General features: G+C 50.2%; 2 protein-coding genes and 1 long non-coding RNA gene across 11 annotated transcripts in view; 1 reads left to right on the top strand and 2 right to left on the bottom strand.

Moving 5' to 3' along the window:
- Positions 1-9,350, bottom strand: part of AKT2 (AKT serine/threonine kinase 2) — a 51,849-nt gene extending 42,499 nt beyond the window's left edge. For 4 of the 9 annotated variants that reach the window (XM_045046066.1, XM_045046075.1, XM_045046076.1 and 1 more), the window contains exon 1: positions 8,819-9,000. The gene's annotated coding sequence lies outside the window, so the exon portion shown is untranslated. Of the gene's footprint in view, positions 1-2,866; positions 2,892-4,992; positions 5,015-7,712; positions 8,087-8,818; positions 9,001-9,325 lie in introns of those variants that run through there. The other 5 variants (XM_045046067.1, XM_045046077.1, XM_045046070.1 and 2 more) reach the window with 5 other exon arrangements.
- Positions 8,291-9,635, top strand: LOC123382264. The gene is made up of 2 exons (XR_006590380.1): positions 8,291-8,491; positions 9,064-9,635. It is a non-coding gene; the product is annotated as an uncharacterized LOC123382264 (long non-coding RNA).
- CE2H19orf47 (chromosome E2 C19orf47 homolog) overlaps positions 9,402-18,960 on the bottom strand; it is a 36,837-nt gene continuing 27,278 nt past the window's right edge. Inside the window, exon 9 of the mRNA XM_045046083.1 lies at positions 9,402-9,540. Coding sequence (XP_044902018.1) covers positions 9,476-9,540 — 65 coding nt within the window. The 3' untranslated portion in view covers positions 9,402-9,475. The remainder of the gene's footprint in view (positions 9,541-18,960) is intronic.

Raw genomic sequence — 18,960 nt, 5'->3', positions numbered from 1 at the left:
CTTCAGGGTCCTCATCTCTAAAACAGGACGTTACTACGAACCTGAGCATGTGCTTATGTTATCTCAAAAGATGTCTTTTTTTTGGGGGGGGGGGAGCAATCCAGGGTCATCATGGGGACCCAACGATACTTGCTTCAAACACAGCTGGGGATAGAGCCAGCGCTTTGGAAAAGAGGTGGTAATGACACAAAGGCCAACTCCAAGGTCAAGGGCCAGCCTGAGCCTTAGTTCATCAGAGCTATGGAAGAGCAGCTACGTTAATACTGTCACTAGTTGGTTAAAGGGAATCATCCAGATGATTCACGACATGCCCATATTAACTTGTTGAAAACAGCTAAAAAAAAGTAGACAAGTCGCAGACACTACCCCAAAAACACATGCTTAACACCCGCCACTACCCCCCACCCCCTCCAGGTCTTTGGACACCAGTCTGAGAAGCACAGACTTGCCTGCCAGAGCTGAGCCCTGCCACCCTCCTCTCCCGCCACCTCACTCTCCCAGCTCCAGTGGCAAGTATTCAAGGGTCACCACACTGAGGCATATCCCACCTCAGGACCTTTACCTATGCTGCACCCCTGCCTGGCCCGTTCCTTTGGGTTTTCATGTCAAGGCCTGAATGCCTCACCTTGGGAGCCTTCCCCAAGTTCCCCTCCCACCAAGTCCAGCCAGATCTCTGTTCCCTTCCTCGGCGGCACCCAGCACTTGTACAACAAACGCTACTTCTCTGCCTCCTCCAGGAGACTGGATGCCACTCCCTGGCATCTAAAACTATACACGGCACATAGTACGTACTCGATAAATTATCTGGTGAAAGAATGGGATACACAAATGATCAAAAATAGCCACGGGCTGGCTCCAGAGGCCTTTCAGGAATCAGACCCCAAGGCAGGGGTAGGGGAGTACCTCCCAACCTTCACCCCCACCCTCGGCTCAGGGAAAGGAAGAGGCTGGCCAAGGCCGGGGCTCTCTGGGCATTAGGGGGTGGAGAGAGGCAGCTGTACCCCATCTCCAAAGCAGGGATCGAACAGAGCTAATCCAGTCATTTCCAGAACAACTGAGGCCTACTTAGTGCTGGCTCTGTCTAGGAGAAAAGAAAACAAAAAAGATCATTTGGAACAACAGTAATGAGAGGTGTCTGGCTGGCTCAGTCAGTGGAGCGTACGACTCTTGATCTCAGGGTTGTGGGTTCCAGTCCCACATTGAGTGTAAAGATTACTTAAAAATAAGATCTTTAGGGGCGGCTGGCTGGCTCATCATTTAAATGTCTGACTTTGGGGGCACCTGGGTGGCTCAGTCGGTTAAGCGTCTGACTTCAGCTCAGGCCATGATCTCACAGTCTGTGAGTTCGAGCCCCAGGTTGGACTCTGTGCTGACAGCTCAGAGCCTAGAGCCTGCTTCGGATTCCGTGTCTCCCTCTCTCTCTGCCCCTCCCCTGCTCATGCTCTGTTCTCTCTGTCTCAAAAATAAATAAAAATATTTAAAAAAATAAAATAAAATAAAATAAAATAAAATAAAATAAAATAAAATAAAATAAAATAAAATAAAATAAAATAAAAAAATGTCTGACTTTGGATCAGGTCACGATCTCAAGACTTGTGGGTTCAAGCCCTATATCAGGCTCTGTACTGACAATGCGGAGCTGGAGCCTGCTTCAGATTCCGTGTCTCCCTCTCTCTCTCTCTGCCTCTCCCTGGCTCACGCCCTATCTCTCAAAAAAAAAAAATTTAAAAATTTTAATAAAAAATATTTTAATAAAAAATATTTTAATTTTTTTAAATCTTTATTCATTTTTGAGAGAGAGAGACAGAAGGTGAGCAGAGGAGGAACAGAGAGAGGAGACACAGAATCCGAAGCAGGCTCCAGGCTCTAAGCTGTCAGCACAGAGCCTGACGCAGGGCTCGAACCCACGAACTGTGAGATCATGAGCTGAGCCAAAGTTGGATGCTTAACCAACTGAGCCACCCAGGCGCCCCCCAAAATAAAGTATTTTTAAAAACACCACCACCACAACTAATGACCTCAGAAACAGTGGCCATGGCATTGATCAGAGGCAGAAGAGTCAGTCTTAAAGAAGCAAACTTAACCCCAGGTAGAGCTGGGTTCAAATTTCATGTCTGTTACCAACTAACACTGTGACTTTGGGCAAATCTAATAACCTGCATGGGCCTTCATTTGCTCACCTATAAAATGGGAGGAAAGTTACACTGAGCTCCCAGGTCATGGTGAGGACAGGTGAGAGCAGGCGCTTCAGGCCTTAGGCCCCAGAGCAGGGCCCTGCACAAAAAGGCCACCCTGCTAGCTCTCAGCAACACAGCATTCTATGTAGCTTTCTGTGCCTCAGTTTCCTATCTACCAATGGCAGTGACTCTTACCCACTCATAGGCTGCTGTGCCGGAGCTCAACGCATGCGCAGGCTCCTCAGCGTCATGTCTGGCTTGAGGGGGGCCAGGGGGCCTTGGTGATGGGTGTGATGAATATTCCTCCCTAGCCCTCCCCGGCAGGAACCTCACTCAGCTAATCGGCCTGCCACCTCCTCCCACCGCTCCATCAACAAGCCCAGGCTGGTTGCATCCAGAGCCCCTTGGCTGCTCTCAGATGCCCAACCTGACCCCAGCTGACCATCTCCAGCGGCAGCACGGATCCATTGGAGCACCGTCCCAGGAGGCCCCACGTCAAGCACTTTCTGACAAATGAGATCCCTGAATCCACCCTACAGCCCCGCTTGGAGGGGATGTTCCCATTTCCACTGAGCAAAATGCACCTCAAAGAGTTGACACAAGGACACCAGGGTTCCACAGCAACCAAGGGAGAGGCCAGGAGCAGGGTGCAAACCCAGGTCGGCCCGGACCACGACGCAACAACCCACCTTATGATGAAGACCTTGAAATCAGGCCAGGGAGGGCTAGGGAGAGAGGCGACAGAGCGGCAGCTGCCCCAGTCCCTTCGGAAAGGGCTCACGAGGTGGCAAACCAAGGCAGGCTTGGATTTCTGGCCTCACCCTTAGAAACAACATCTGCGGACGAGCTTCCTGGGCAGAACGGCTGGGCTCGAGGAACTTCCTGCACGGAACTCTACATGTAGGTCTTCCCTTAGCCAACCCCGGAGCGCCTTGCTGTCCCCTGCTTCACGCACCCAGTGCAGCCAGGCTCTGCTGCGGGTGCTGAGTTGGCGGTGGGTCCTGCCCCCAAGGGGGGCCAGGCCCGAGCTCCCACCCCCCACCCCTGCCCCTCCCACCCCCCCCCTGCTCCCTCGCTCCCTCCCTCCTGGTCCTGCTCCCAGGGCTGTCTCCCCGAGCTGGGCCTCTTGCTGCTTGGCTGGTTGTCCAGAAGAGCCTGCCACGGAACCACCCCACCGTGCAGCCCAGAGGCCTGGTGGTTGAGAGCCTTCCACTGAGGGCTCTTGGGAAGCTGAAGAGAGGCCCAAGGAGGGGTGTCCCTAGTCCTCCAGAGGCCTGGAGATCAACTGCAAAAGACACTCCTTTCCATCCCTTCCCACCCCAAAGGCTTTCTCCCCAGGAGAAAGACCCCAGGAGGTTTGCTCTGAGGGTCTCCACTCCTTCCAGGAAGACAGTTCAGAGACAGGCTGGCCCCTCTTACTGCACTAAGTATGAGGCTCAGGTGCAGGATTAGAAGCCACTTTCACCCACAACTACCAAGCGCCTTGCTGGTTTGGGAAGACTCTGGAGCCACATTGCCCAAATTCAGAGCCCGTCCCCAACACTGCCAGACCCGGCACAGGTTACCGAGGTTCTCCAGGCTTCTGCGAGGTGGGAATCAGAGCCGATTCCTCCTCAATCTAAGGGACCTTCACTCAAGTCTTCCCATGCTCCTTTTACAGCACTCTAATCCCTACCTACATGTCACCTCCTCCAGGAGGCCCTCCCTGATCACCGCAGCTAAAACACAGTAATATCCCCACACTCTCTTTCCCCTGATCCCTATTCAGTTTGCCTTCATAACACTTATCACAAACTGATATCCCGCCACAGATTTGTTTGCTGGGCACCTGTCGCCACTAGAAGGTAGGCCCCTAAGGTCCGGTCTTCCAAGTTCTAGAGCCACACCAGGAATGTGGCAAGCCCTCTGGCATACAAGCCGAGTGGAAGGTAGAATCAGTCGAGCCTTCATCAGGTATCACCGTTGTTCTGCACAGTTATTTGATATTAAGCCCAGCTGTTTGCATTGGGGAGGGGTAGGCACAAATCACCTCACCAAGCCTCCCCCCATCTGTCCCTAAACGGAACAGCCATGGGCCCTGGGGAATGCGGTGTGAAAACCACAGAGGAGGGAGGCGACCATCACCCTTGGCCGTTTCTAAGGCAGTGATTCTACTCAAGGGGGAAGTGGGAGGCATGTGAAACTCCCAGACCGGCTCTAAAATCCACCCCCCACCCCAGGCAAAAGCCTGAGTGAGAACCTCTTATGGCAAAAGGCACCCTCTAAATCTGACCACGCTGCTCCTCAGAGCAGTCTGCAAGGCTCTGACCCCTGCCCGCTCGAAGCCCCTGGCCTCCCCTCCCACACCCGCCCCCTCACTGAGGCCTCTGTGCCACAGGTCCCTGACCTCGCCAAGCTTTCAACTCTAGCACTGTGGTTCCCCCCCCCCCCCATGCCCCAAGGCTGTTCCTTCTCCTCACTCACCTGGTCGATCTGGGATCAGCTGGGATCAGCTCCGAGGCCTTCCTGACAGCTCAACTAAGGAAGCTCCCAGTCACACCTCATTTTAACCCATTGCCCGGCACCTCCCTTTAACCTGTCATTTCTTCACCAGGTTTAGGGCTTGTCTCCCTCAGCTCCATGGAGGTGGCGCCTCTGTTGAGTGTACCACCATGACCCTGCACCTGCACACAGCAGGTGCTCGATAAATGACAGCGGATCACCAAAAAGCTTCAGCTCTGCAATGCCTTAGGGATCAAATGCACACTTCTCCCCACCCCCCGCCCCCCTATGTGGCTCTGCACAGGTGACTCCCTCCAGCACTTCTGCTACTCACCCTGCTCACACCCAACCTTCTGCCTCAGCCTTCAAAAGGGCTGTTCTCACCAGGGTCAAGGCCCTTCCTGCTACTCCTGGTGGGCTGTGGCGGAGATTCAATAAAAGCACATACAGGAAGGAGGGTCAGAAAGAGCCTGCCGTCTGAAAAGGAGCTAGGTAGAGTCTGACCTCGGAGGAGCTCTGGGCAGCAACCGTGTGGGAGGAGGAGGCAGCCTGGGTACTGCATTCGCCACTCTTTATTTGATTATACGTCCCCACCCCCGCCCCAGCCCTCCAAAACCTGTTTCCTCCTTGGGAAAATGGAGATGCTAATTTCAGCCAGGCCCTCCTCCCGGTGTTCCCTGACAAGGATCTGTAACCGGGGAAGGGCCTTCAGAATCCTAGCAGAAATAATGAAGAATTACAATTGCTAAGATAATCTGAGGGCTCATCGTGTGTCAGGCACTCTTCTGAAATAGTGAGAACAGGAAACGTTTGCTGGAGACTGTTAGGCCAGCAGGGCTGTAAATGCTTTCCACAAATCAACCCATTTACCCTTCACAACAACCTACCAAGGGGAATTCTCATCCCAAGACACAGACAATGAAAGCTCAGAAAGGCTGAGGAACCTGCTCAAGGTCACACAGCCAGGGAGTGGTGGGGCCGGGTTGGAACCCCAGGCTCAGATAATCACTTCAGCGCAGCTCTTTACAGGGGTTAGAAAGCAGGACTCGGATTCCTGGATTCTGGCTGGGCCAGGCAGGGGAGCTGGACACAGGACGCCTGAGAGGGCGGAGGGTAGGGTGGGGGGAAGGACACCCTGAGGATGCCCTCAGGACTGCCGACTGAGCAGCCGCGCAGTGCCACGCACCATCCTAGAAGCTTCTCGTGGCTTGACTCATGAAATCCACACAGCAGCCTCAGTGGGGCCGTTCAGAGCCCACTGCACAAGGGGTGAACACTGTGGCCCAAGGTCACACAGCCAGAATGTGAAGGGACCAGAACCTGCACACAGGCCCACCACACCATCTTGTGCAGGGACATCTGACACCAGGGCCCCTGGTAGCTAGGTCATCCCCTGCATGTCTCCCCTGCTGTTCTCTCCTGGCTCCCGGCACACACTATGCACCAGCTTCAAAGACGCCCTGGCTCAACTCTGAGTGGGGGGACCAAGTTGCACCAGCAAGTCCAGAACCGCCGGACTGGCTGCCCGCAGAGTCCTGGGCTCCCAGGCTAAACGGAAGGGTAGGCCCAAGGGTGCAGCTGGCAGGGCCCAGGGCAGGGCCTTGGAGGTGACAGAGACCCACTCCAGGTTGGCACCTGGTGAACCAAGAACGCATGACACCAGGGGCAAGCTGACCTGGGTTCAAAGCCCAGCCTGCCGCCTAGGGTCTGACAGAGGGCAAAGCCAGTCTTCCTCTGAGCCCCAGTGTCTCGTTCCTCAAAATGGAGAGAGACACCCTATCCACCCCCGGGGGCAACTAACCCACCGCTCTAGTTATGTTGTCAACAAGAGGTTCACTGAGGCCAACCAGGCCCACGGGTTCCCGTCACGGTTCTACTACTTCTGGCTGTGACACAGCAGGAAAATCATTTCGCTTCAGTGTCTCAGTTTCCATATCTGTAAAATGGGCATCACACGCCTATCTAGCTCTTAGGACTCTAAAAAACAGGCATTATCATACTTACCCCATAGGTGTGTTTTGAGATTTAAATGAGGTCATGGGTCTAAAAGGGTTGCCGCATGCCTGACATAACAGTGGATGTCTATTCACTGGCTCTGGAAAGGATTTGCCTGTCTGTTGTTTCCCCTTCTAAAACAGAGATCGTGACAACAGTACGTGTGGCTCTAGGATGTGAGTGTTCAGCACGCTGATCCATGTGAAGCATTCTGAATAGTGTGTGGCACACAGAATCCACTCGATAAACATCAGCCATCAATCTCATGATTATTGTTTTTATTGCTGCTGTCAACCCCATCCAGCAAACCCTCTAAAAGTTGGCAGGAGACCAGAGAAACAAACCCCAGGTGGAGAAAAATTCTACAGAGCCACCACGGTCTCGAAGAGACTCCAGGGCCATTCTCTAGGAACCACAACCACAGAAGCCAGTCAGCTTGGAAGCCAATGATGTAGACCAGAAGCAACCATCTGCCCCCTTTGACCGTATCACCAGCCCACATTAGCCAGGTCAATCAGGGACTACAGCCAGCCCTCCCGGACACTCCAGACCCAGGGCAAAGGTTACCAGGAAAGCCAAGGTCACAAGTTGGCTAGGGAGCAGGGGCAGTGGCTCCAAGCACCCACCCAGTGACCACAGTGAGAAACTAGATCTGTGGGGGATTTGGCTACCCGAAGTCCTTCAGAGAAATCTCAAGGGTCAGGCTGGGCCAGGGTCCCCCCGCCCAAATCCCCTTGGCCTATGCAGAGAGGAACAGCTGGGAAAACAGCACTCAGCCTCACGGCCGCCTAATGGTGAAGCCAACTGTTATCGCCTGGTGGGGAGCGTAAACATGGCACATGACAGAAGGCTGTACAGCTACCCTAGGGGAGACACCAACAGCCTCATGGCCAGGATGGAGGAGCCCACCATGATCTGTATTGGCCTGATGGGCACCTGGCTCATCTGCACCCCCCCCCCCACACCCCCACCACAAGGTCTGGCCAGGACTGAACTCCCAGTGCTTCTCTGTGAGAAGAAAAGTGAACAAGGTTGAAAGGCAGACCACAGAGGACCCACCTGATTACTCTAGCAGAGGCCTCTTGCTGAGCCCAAGCAGCCACCAAATGAGAGGATGCGGGTCTTCAGAATCCCAAGGATCAAGATGTCCCCAGCCACCTTGCCTTGTCAGAAAAGGTGTTCTTCTAAACACTCCTTCCTCCTAAGGCTTAACAAGCAGACCCAGGGGACATGGCTCCTCAAATCTAAGCTCAGTACCTGCTCCCTTCCCTAATACGGAGCAGAAAGCTCAGGAACCTTCAGACAGTGGCTTCCAAGACATCTCCTGCCCACAGAATCAAAGGATTTGCTCCAGGGGTACCCCACACACCTTAAAATAAAGCTTAATAATATGAAAAGGTTCTGCGGTAGACAACAGTCCCAGTGACCATACAATTTCCCCCCAAAGTCATCAAGAAGTTCAACAGCGATCCTCCCCGCTCTAGCTCAGGGTAAACCCCCAAGCCCCACCCACCAAACTCGGGAGGCAGAAGCCCTTCCTCAACACTCCGCGTTACAGCCCTCCCAAGATACTCCACAGAACACCCACTGGGGGCTGTCCCCCACCCCCGCCCGTCCTCTCAAAGATTATAAACAGCACAACCCTCCTCCTTTGATACAGAGCTCCTCCACGCTCTCGGGATGCCCCCCCCCCCCGCCAGCACTTCAGTGGTATAACCCACAAGGCGCTACCCCGGCCGCACTTGGTACGGCTCCCTCCCCAGCAGTTCCCCCACCTCCCCAAACACGCTCAAGGAACTGCTCCCACAGCCCCGAATAGGTACGGCCCCCTACACTCGGTAAGGCACGCACACCGGTCGGGCTCTCCCTTCCCATCCCACTGCCTCAGCCCCCAGCTCTTCAGTGGTTCGGTCAACGCACTTTGGTGTGCCCCCCCCCCGCGCCGCCTCAGTGGTACGGCCGGCCGCCCCCGCCCCCGGCCCCTCAGGGCTAGTCTGACCGCCCCCGGCGCGTCCGCCCCCAACTCAGTTCCGGAAGGGGGGCCCCCGAGGACCGCGGTCCCCGCCCGGCGGGCACTGGTGGTACAGCCCAGTGCCGCACTGCGGGGGGTCCGGACGCGACCATCGTGGGGGGAGGCGCTCAGGGACACGCGCTGGCGCACTCACCTGTCACCGGCGGCCGCCCAGCCTTTCCGGCGGGGCCCTACTCCCGCCCATCGCCACGCTGCGCTTGGTCCCGCTCCTTGTGTTTCCTGGCGGCGGCAACTGCAGCAGCAGCAGCGGCAACGCCTTCTCCGAGCCAGGCCCAACGGCTCGCGCGGCGCGGCCCCCCCGCCCCCTCCCCCCGGCCCCCGCTTACCGCCCCCTCCCACCCTCTGGCCGGAAATACCGCCCTCTCCCGCCACAAACAGGAACTGACGTCAAAGAGCGAGAGATGAACTCGGAGAGCGCTAGAGCGCAAGCGCAAGAAAGGGCAAGAGGCTGACTCAGAGCAGGACGCATGCGTACAGCAGGCAAGTTTGGGTCGATGTGGGTTACGGAGGTGCCACGCGCAAGCGCCCGACGGAAAGAAGAGACAGGATGGCGCAGGCGCAGTAGGACTCTGACACCCGTTTTCCCTAAAGTCTTGCCGCAGTGATACTTCCCGGCAGCCCCTGGTCTGTATTTACATACGCTTTGATCTCGCTTTACTGTGATCTCGCCTTTCCTCCCAGTTCCGAGGCTCTTAAAGAGCCCCGGAGCGGGGGTTTTGAGAGTTGTCTTTTCAGTGTGTCCCCTCATGATGAGTATAGGCTCTGAAGCCTCACAAAGCCAGCTTTGCATTCATTCCCTTGCTGGTGATTGTAGGCAGAAGACTTGACCGGTTTTCTGTGCCTCTGAATCCACATCTGCAAAATGGAAACGGAGCTGTGTCACCAAGCTATTGGACTTTTTAATGTTAAACAGAACACTTTATATCAATTAAACATTCTGTGACTCCAAATACTAACCCTACCTGCTCATCATATACAGTATGTGCAATTAAGTAGGGATTGGACTTTTATGGGGTAATTTGGGCCTGCAAAGGCCTTAAAATCGCCCTGTAAGAAAAGAGCTTTGCACAGATCCTGGCCTACTTGTTAGCTAGTGTACTAGGCCCTATGAGACATCTGTCTCCCAGAACTTTCTCATAGGTTGGGTAGGGCCTGCTGTCCTCAATTTGGGTTCCAGTGTGCCACGGAGCTTGGCAAGTAACACATTGGTTAGTGCATACTTCTAGGAGGCCTAGCTGGGAAGTGAAGAATCTTAGGTCCACCTAAGTCTGTGAGAGTGATGCAGAGGCAAGTATGGCTCAGAGGCGGGCCTTAGGTTCCCCAGAGGTAAACCTAATACTGGAACTCGACCTCAGCTAATGGGTTTTCCGCTTGGAACTTGCTGTTCTGTATTCCTTCTTCATGGGCTTCCCCCATCACAGCCCTGACCATTTTAGTGTCTTACTGTCTGGTGATAGGTCTGTCTCCTCCACTGCACAGAGCGCCCCACTAAGGAAAAGACCGGGACTGTCCCAGTCATCACTGTAGCTAACACTGCCCAGCCAAAGTTCTGGCACAGAGTCTGCTCTTGCAGATTTTTTGTTTCAAGAATTAACCCGGGGCACCTGGGTGGCTCAGTCGGTTAAGCGTCTGACTTCAGCTCAGGTCACGATCTCACAGTCCGTGAGTTCGAGCCCCGCGTCAGGCTCTGGGCTGATGGCTCAGAGCCTGGAGCCTGCTTCCGATTCTGTGTCTCCCTCTCTCTCTGCCCCTCCCCTGTCTCTCTCTGTCTCAAAAATAAATAAACGTTAAAAAAAATTTTTTTTTAAAAGAATTAACCCTTCCACTCTCATCTAGATTCAAGATTACTGTGGCCTACCCTCTTTGCCCCTTTCCATGCCCAACAGTTCATGGCCCATTCCCCTATTTCTGAGTCTTCCTTGAGCTAACTGGAACCCCTGTCCCTCCTGGGATGGTTTACAACACATGGAGGATCTCACTGAAGCCTTGTGTACAAACTCCTTGGGGTATCAGTAGTCAAGGGTAATGACCTAGTACACACATAGGTATACTTACCTGTAGATAGATAGATAGATAGATAGATAGATAGATAGATAGATAGATAGATAGATAGATACCTGTATGAAATGAAAGTGCCATCAAATACTATTTACTCATAGGCACCATACGCTCGGATTTTTTTTTTTTTTCAGTGCTTTTTGAGGCCCTGCTGAACTGATTTTCTGACCCTCTACAGGGTCTTGCCTTTCAGTTTTAAAAACACTGGTTTGGGGGTGAACAACACTCAATGGCTTTGGAGATAGGCCCTAGTTCTAATCCTGCCCTTCCTGCATCCTTTCCTGTCAAAATAATTTCACTTCTCTGAGCCTGCCTTTCTTCACTGCAAAACAGTAGCAATAGAATTTATTTAGGGGCGCCTGGGTGACTCAGTCGGTTAAGTGTCTGACTTCAACTCAGGTCATGATCTCACAGTTCGCGAGTTTGAGCCCCGCGTCAGGCTCTGTGCTGACAGCGCAGAGCCTGGAGCCTGCTTTGGATTCTGTGTCTCCCTCTCTCTCTGCCCCCTCCCCCGCTTGAGCTCACGCGCACGTTCTCTCTGTCAAAAATGAATAAACATTAAAACAAAATTTATTTAGCAATTGTAACAGGCCAGTTTCTGTTCTTGACACAGTCCCACCAATGCTGTCCTATTGCTGTCAACACAATCTTGGAGGTTAGGTGCAAATTAAAGGGCTTGCACAGGATCCCAGGACACTTTAGGGGTAAGGCAGGATTTGAACCCAAGCAGTCTGATACAAGAGTCTGTGCTTTGAATTCATATCATGCTATAGAATGGGAAGTGATAGCCCTGTTTCTGCCCCATGTTGCTTCTTAATTATCTTAATTTGGGGGCTTCAGTCTCTCAATTTCCAAATCAAGGGTGATTGAGGAAAAAATTCCCTAAAGCCCCAAATCATTCTATACCCTTTCATCTATTCAGCAAACTCCCCGCCTATAACTGTAAATATGGGCGGCACAAGCACTTCTGGGGAGATGGGCCAGTAGCTTCTCATCTGAAGGTTGCCCAAAGGCCTCTTGAATCTGAAAACAGTGATTAAGGATCCTTCCCTGAGGGGCCAGTAGGCTCTGGTTCGTGAGTTTGAGTCCCAACGAGTCCCATATCAGGCTTTTTGCTGTCAGCACAGAGCCCACTTGGGATCCTTTCTCCCCCTCTCTCTGCCCCTTCCTCTCTCTCTCTCAAAAATAAACAAACATTAAAAAACAAAAATAAAAAGTCAAACCCTTCCCTGAGGGAAGGAGAGGGTATCTCCTCCAAATCCCCTTTTGTCCCCAGAGAGCAGAAATCAGGCCCTAGAGTTCATTTCAACCCTTGTCAGAGTTTGGGCTGCCAGTGCATGGGCCAGCCAGAAAGAACCTCTTTAGTAGCCCCAAATGGGGAGCTTCCACTCCATCCCCATGGGGTTGGGGTGGGGGGGGGGGGTAGTCTATGGCAGTGGTGGAAGTGGTGGATCTGGCCACAAGGGGGAGCCCTCCCTGTCACACGGGGAATCTAGAGAGGATTCCAAGAGGACTCCGATGTAACCCCCTTCTTCATCCTAAGCAGAGCATTTTCAGGGGAGAAAGTCCATAGCACTGATCAGATTCTCAAAGAAGTCTGGAACTGTTTAAAAAAAGGGGGGGGGGGCTCCTGGATGGCTCAGTCAGTTAAGCGTCCGACTTCAACTCAGGTCACGATCTCACGGTCCGTGAGTTCGAGCCCCGCGTCGGGCTCTGGGCTGATGGCTCAGAGCCTGGAGCCTGCTTCGGATTCTGTGTCTCCCTCTCTCTCTGCCCCTCCCCCGTTCATGCTCTGTCTCTCTCTGTCTCAAAAATAAATAAACGTTAAAAAAAATATTTTTAAATAAAAAAAATAAAAAATAAAAAAAGGTTTTCTTTCAAAGAGTTTCCCATGTTATACAGAAATGTTGAAATATCTTTGACTCCCTAGCCAGAATACTAAGCCCAGCCCTAGCTGGATGCTACTGTTTGGGAAGATCCTATTAGAGTAATTTTAAGTGGTTGGCAGAAGTACAGATAAGCCTCAGGGATTCTGTAAATGTTGGTTCCGGTTTCCTCTTTGTAAAATATGTTTGTTTCAAAAATTGTAATGGGAGTCACCATGCATCATGCCCATTCAACTTTTTAACACATCAGAGATTCCCAAAACGTTTAAGTGGTCATGCGAAGCTAATGCACTTACACGCAGACCATGGGACGAAGCTTTTTCTACTCTTAGAAAGATCGAACACTTTTTCCACCTGATCTGAACACACAAATGGCTTCCCATCCCACGTGGAATAAAAGCTGAAGGCTTCATCATAGCCTTCAGGGCCCTATGCGAGCTGCCCCTGCCTACCTTGCCAACTTCATCACCACCTACTCTTGCCCTTGACCACCATGTCCTAGACACGGTAATCTCTGCCCCTCCAAAAAAAACAAGCTTGTTCCCACCTCAGGGCTGTTTCACTTGCTGTTCTTTGGCCTGGACTGTTCACTCCCCGGATCCTCACGTTTGCACGACTGGCTCTTTCTTGTCTTTCAGAACTCGGTTCAAATCTCACCTCACCTAGAGAGGCTTTCCCTGGCCAACCCAAATCCAAAAGAGCCACACCGTTACTATTTCTGTAGCACATTTGAATTCCCTACCTAGCACTTAACACTCAACACTATTCTTGTTGCTCATCGTGTAGCTGTCTTTCCTCAAAACCAGAATAGAAATTTGCCCCCGAAGGTGACTACCTTGTCTTGGGTGGCACCACGGTATCCCTACCTCCTAGAACAATGCCTGGCACATAGTTAGGACTTGGGGGATCAGTAAAATACTTGTTGACTGAATGTGGTTTTGATTAAGAAGGTTATAGCAAATACGGTGAATTTGACTTCAGGTCTAAACTTGTCCACTAACAAAAGCTTGAATAATAATCATCTCTTAACCTTTATGAATGAATTCCCACCTATCAGGCACATTGCTAAGAACTATACCCATGACCTTGTTAAATGTTCCCACAGGTGGAAGTCTCTGTAAGGCTTATTTTGCAGAAATACACATAGGCGCAAGGAGGAGAAGTCTCTTACCAAATACCACACCGCTGGAATGTTGTGGCGGCCAGATCCGTTCCCACAGGTGTCTCAGGCCAAGCCCCTACTTTTAGACAGAGCGCTGTGCTTCACCCGTCTGGGTCCAGATTTGGGAAACAAAGTCTCATTTTATGCGGAAGTATATGGATTTGAAACAGCGAAATGCTTAAAACATAGTGTCCTACATGATTAATAAAAATTGGGATGATACGAATATCACCTAATGTTTTAGGGCACCAGGGAGGGAATCATTTCACAGCTGCCCAACGCCGTGGTTTATAAACTATTCCCGCTGTTGCCACAAGATGGCGCCACATGAACTGGCCATTCCTGCTTGCAGGCATCGAGCCTTCCAGGAGCAAGAGGGGGGCCTTCCTTGGTGCCGTTACTTAAACATTCTCTGTTTACAAGAAAACTGTGACAGCTAAATGCAACACATGATCCAGAATTGGATTGTGAGCCAGTGGGGAGAATGGCCATAAGGAGCATTATTGGGACAGCTGATAAAATTGAAGTATGAACTGGTATTTAGATGAGTCTTGTATGTTAAATGTCTTGGTTTGGATAGTTATGCTGTGCTTATGGAAGAGAATGTTCTTGTTTTGGGGGAATACACACCGGGGAATTAGGAGGTTAAGGGCCATGACGTTCGCCAACTTAACTTTCAAATGCTTCAAAACACAACATCCATATATGTATGTGTGTGTGTGTGTGCATGTGTGTGTGTGCGTGTGTGTGTGTATGCCTGTGGAGAGGGGGACAGGGAAGAGGGAACGATAAGACAAATGGAGCAAACAACTGGCGAGTCCAGATAAAGCATATTCAGAAATCCCTTAGACCATTCTTGCTACTTTCCTAGAGGTTTACAATTATATTAAATAGTTACTCAAAAAGCTCTCTTTGTAGCCAGTGAGAACGTCTGAAAGAGTTCTTTAAGTCGTGGTGCTGAAAGTCATCAATTTCAGAGATAAAATTAGATGACAACCAGTGCCAAGGCTCTGTGAAGCCCTTCCCTGTTATTCTGTGAGGCAGATGCTACTATTACTCCCATCTCGGTGGAGAAGTAAGCACAGAGAGGCTGAGTAACTTGCCCAAGATCACACAGCTGCAGAGCTCATGCTTTTAACCTCCACAGGCCATCAAGAAGGCCAAATGATAGCCACGATATGCTACAATGACCATTTAGGAGCAAGCACTGCACTAAATATGAGGGACCAGAGAAGGAAGGTTTAGGGGAAACGTTGGAAAAAATGAATGTAGGTTTATGTGCTCTGAACACCTGCCTCAACTTGATGTCACATCTATGCCAACGTCGGTCCCGTATTATGCAAGGTTTAACCAAAATAAAACTGGGAAATCCAGTGGCTGCTGGTTCTAAGGTGACTGCACCTGCTGGCCATTAACACTGGAGGAAAAATTGGAGTGTTCCTCACACGAATCTGATCATTCTCGATATGTACTTGTAATTACACAAATAGCATAAATTCAAACTTATAAAACATAGGTACATTCCCTTTGCCCCTGCAATTTAAGTCTTAGGTATTGGCCCAATGGATATGTCCACACATAAGCAAAATTCGGGGCAAACTAGAGGCACTGACTGTGATAGAAGAAGACCTGGAAACCCCTAAGTGTCCACAGTAAGGGACTGGTTAAGTACATCAAGGTACATCCACACAAGGGAGTATCGTGCAGCTACTTTAAAAGGAAGCTTTGGAAAACAGCCCAGCAGTTCAAGTGGTTAAAATACAATTAACACACTGCCCAGCAATTCAACTCCTAGGTATATACCCAAGAGCAAACATGTCCACTCACACACTCATACACGAGTGTTCAGAGCCTTAGTGTTCATAACAGCCCCAAAGCGGAAACAACCTCAATGTCTGTCATTTTGGTAAACGAAATGTGGGAACTCATACACTGCAACATCACTCATCAATTGTTTCAAAATGGAGTATAATGGAAGGTCTATGGTGTAACATGGATGAATGTCAGAAACAGGCTAAGTGAAAGAAGCCAGACGGGGCGGCCGTGTACTGTATGATTCCGTTTACGTGAAATGTTTAGTAAAGGTAAATCTACAGAGACAGATTAGTGGTGGCCACGGGCCTGGAGCCGGGGGGCAGACTGTGGGAGGACTTGGAGAATCATGGTTAAGGGGTGTGGGCTTTCTCTCCGGAGTAATGAAAACATCCTGGAATTCTAGTGATGAATGCACAACTCTGTGAGTAACTAAAAGCCATCGAATTGTGCGCTTTATTTTTTTTCAATGTTTATTTTTTTTGAGAGATAGAGACATAGCATGAGTAGAGAAGGGGCAGAGAGAGAGGGAGACACAGAATTCAAAGCAGGCTCCAGACTCTGAGCTGTCAGCACAGAGCCCAACGTGGGGCTCAAACCCACGAACCGTGAGATCATGACCTAGGCCAAAGTCAGACGCCCAACCGACTGAGCCACCTAGGCGCCGCTAATTGTGTGCTTTAAATGAGTGAATGGATGTGCGTTATATCTCAATAAAGTATGTGTGTGTGTTTTAATGTGAGAGAGAGAGAGCGGGGGGGGGAGGGGCAGAGGAGACAGAGAGAGCAACAACTCCGAGCAGGTTCCACACTCAGCACAGAGTCCGACACGGGGCTCAATCCCACAACCCAAAGATCAAGACCGAGGCCGAAATCAAGAGTTGGACGCTCAACCAACTGAGCCACCCAGGCACCCCAGTGTGTGTGTGTGTGTGTGTGTGTGTGTGTGTGTGTGTGTGTGTGTGTTTAAAGAAGCTTGTCATGGGGCGCCTGGGTGGCGCAGTCGGTTAAGCGTCCGACCTCAGCCAGGTCACGATCTCGCGGTCCGTGAGTTCGAGCCCCACGTCGGGCTCTGGGCTGATGGCTCAGAGCCTGGAGCCTGTTTCCGATTCTGTCTCCCTCTTTCTCTGCCCCTCCCCCGTTCATGCTCTGTCTCTCTCTGTCCCAAAAATAAAATAAACGTTGAAAAAAAAAATTTTTTTAAGTAAAGAAGCTTGTCATGTATTGATATGAAATGATCTCCAGGATATATTAGTGAAAAAAGCAAAGCGCAAAACTGCCATATATGCGACCATCTGAGTGGGAAAACAGAGTTATGTTTGCAAATGAAATACTTCTGGAAGGACACATAACCCCAGTAACACCCACTGCCTCTGGAGGGTGGAACTGATGACCCAGAGTAGGAAAGAGAATTGTTGTTTTTTAATTCTTAAGAGATACCAAAAACATATAAAGAATAACACAACAAACACCTGTGTGCCCACCACCCAGCTTTAAAAACCATTCCTATACTGTTTTCTTTTTTTAAGATTTTATTTTTAAGTAATTTCTATACCCCAACTTGGGGCTTGAACTCACGACCCCGAGATCAAGAGTCGCACGCTCCCCCAACTGAGCCAGCCAGGCACCCCAACCCGTTCCTAGGCTGTTGCCTATGTGAGGTCCAATCACATCCCATCCTACCCCTGGAGGGAACCATGCTCCCACATCTGGAGTTCGTCAATCCTATGCATTTCATACATTTGCTACATTTTAAAGAGCAAACTGATTGAATTAAGTGAATAAATATTTAAGTAGTAAATATTTTGCATATTGCAGAACTACACATATTCTTCTGCAATTTTTTTTCAGTGTTTTGCTTTATTCTTATTGATATGTGCAACGTTCGTTCACTTCCATTGATATATAATATTCCACACCCAATACATCAGACAGTACATCCTATATTGATGTATGATTTGCCCAGATGGCCACAAAACAATCTCTCATCCCCCACGCTCTTCTTACTATGAGACAGTGACATTCCTGTCATTGAGAGGTAGGGTCTATGGTCCCTCCCCTTGAATCTGGGCGGAAGTGAACCAATGTGACTTGCAATACTAGGTTAGAAAAGGCAATACGGTTTTTCCTGGCTCTCTTCAGCAGCACGCTGTTGGAACCCAGCCACCATGTTGTAAGGAAGCCCAGGCCACACGGCGAAGCCGTATGTAGGCATTCTGGCCGATAGCCCAAGCTGAGGTCTGAGCTGAGTGCCAATACTGGTTAACCACCAAACAACCGAGGAAGCTTTCAGGAGGACACTAGCCCCAACCAACATCTGACTGCAACCACGAGAGCCCCCAAGTGACACAGTCTGAGTCCAGTCAACCCCCAGAACCATACGAGATCATAATTATTGATTTGAGCCGGTAAGTCTTGAGGTGATTCATTGTGCATTAGATAACTGAAACAACTATGCCACAATCTGCCCATTCTCCAGTTAATGGATATTTGGGTTGCTTCCAAGTTAATGCTATTACAGTGATCTCATGAACATTCTTATTCATGTCTCTGTATGTACAAGTGTCTCCAGAATGGTAATTGCTGGGTTGGGGAGTATAACATCTTCATTTATACCACAACCTACCAAATTATTTTCCAAAATGGTTGATCCCAACTTACATCCCAAAAGCAGTGTACCATATTCCCAATACTCCAAATCTTCCCCAACACTGGAGACTTTAAATTTTTTGCCAATCTGCTGGGCACAAAACAGTCTTCTGGTATGTACCTTTTGGTGCCTTTGAATTTGTTACTGTTTGTATGAATGGATCCCAAATAAATATTTATCATTTTCCCATTTTAAACATGCTTTATATATTGGCGTTTCATATTAAAATTACATTTTCTAAAAAGGAGGTGCTCCCCCCCAGTGGCAAGGAGCACATCTCGAGCCTAGGCCTTGGTTTCAATTCCCAATTACCATTCTAGGTAAAATATTCTGAGGCTCCTTAGAGAAATGGTGGACTCTAGGACCAATAGTGGAAGTATGTCAAAGGACACAGGAGCCAACTGAAAGAGTCCCCAAATGCTAAAGCTAGAATAATGTGAACACAAAATAATTCAAGTAGTATTGGATTATATAACCCAAAGTATATATTCATCAGACTGATGAAAATAAATGATTGAATAAGTTAATAGAGAAAAGAGACACATCTTCCTTGCAGAAGAATTCCCAGTTTTTTTTTTTTTTGTTTGGTTTTTTTTTTTTTTTTTTTTTGAGAGAGAGCGCAAGCAGGGCAGGGACAGAGAGAGGGGGGGACAGAGGATATGAAGCAGGCTCTGTGCTGACAGCTCACAGCCCGATGTGGGGCTTGAA

This window comes from Felis catus, chromosome E2, assembly GCF_018350175.1.
Source record: "Felis catus isolate Fca126 chromosome E2, F.catus_Fca126_mat1.0, whole genome shotgun sequence".
Classification (NCBI taxonomy): domain Eukaryota; kingdom Metazoa; phylum Chordata; class Mammalia; order Carnivora; family Felidae; genus Felis; species Felis catus.
Note: the sequence above shows the minus strand (reverse complement) of the source record. Positions and strands in the feature narration are given on the sequence as shown.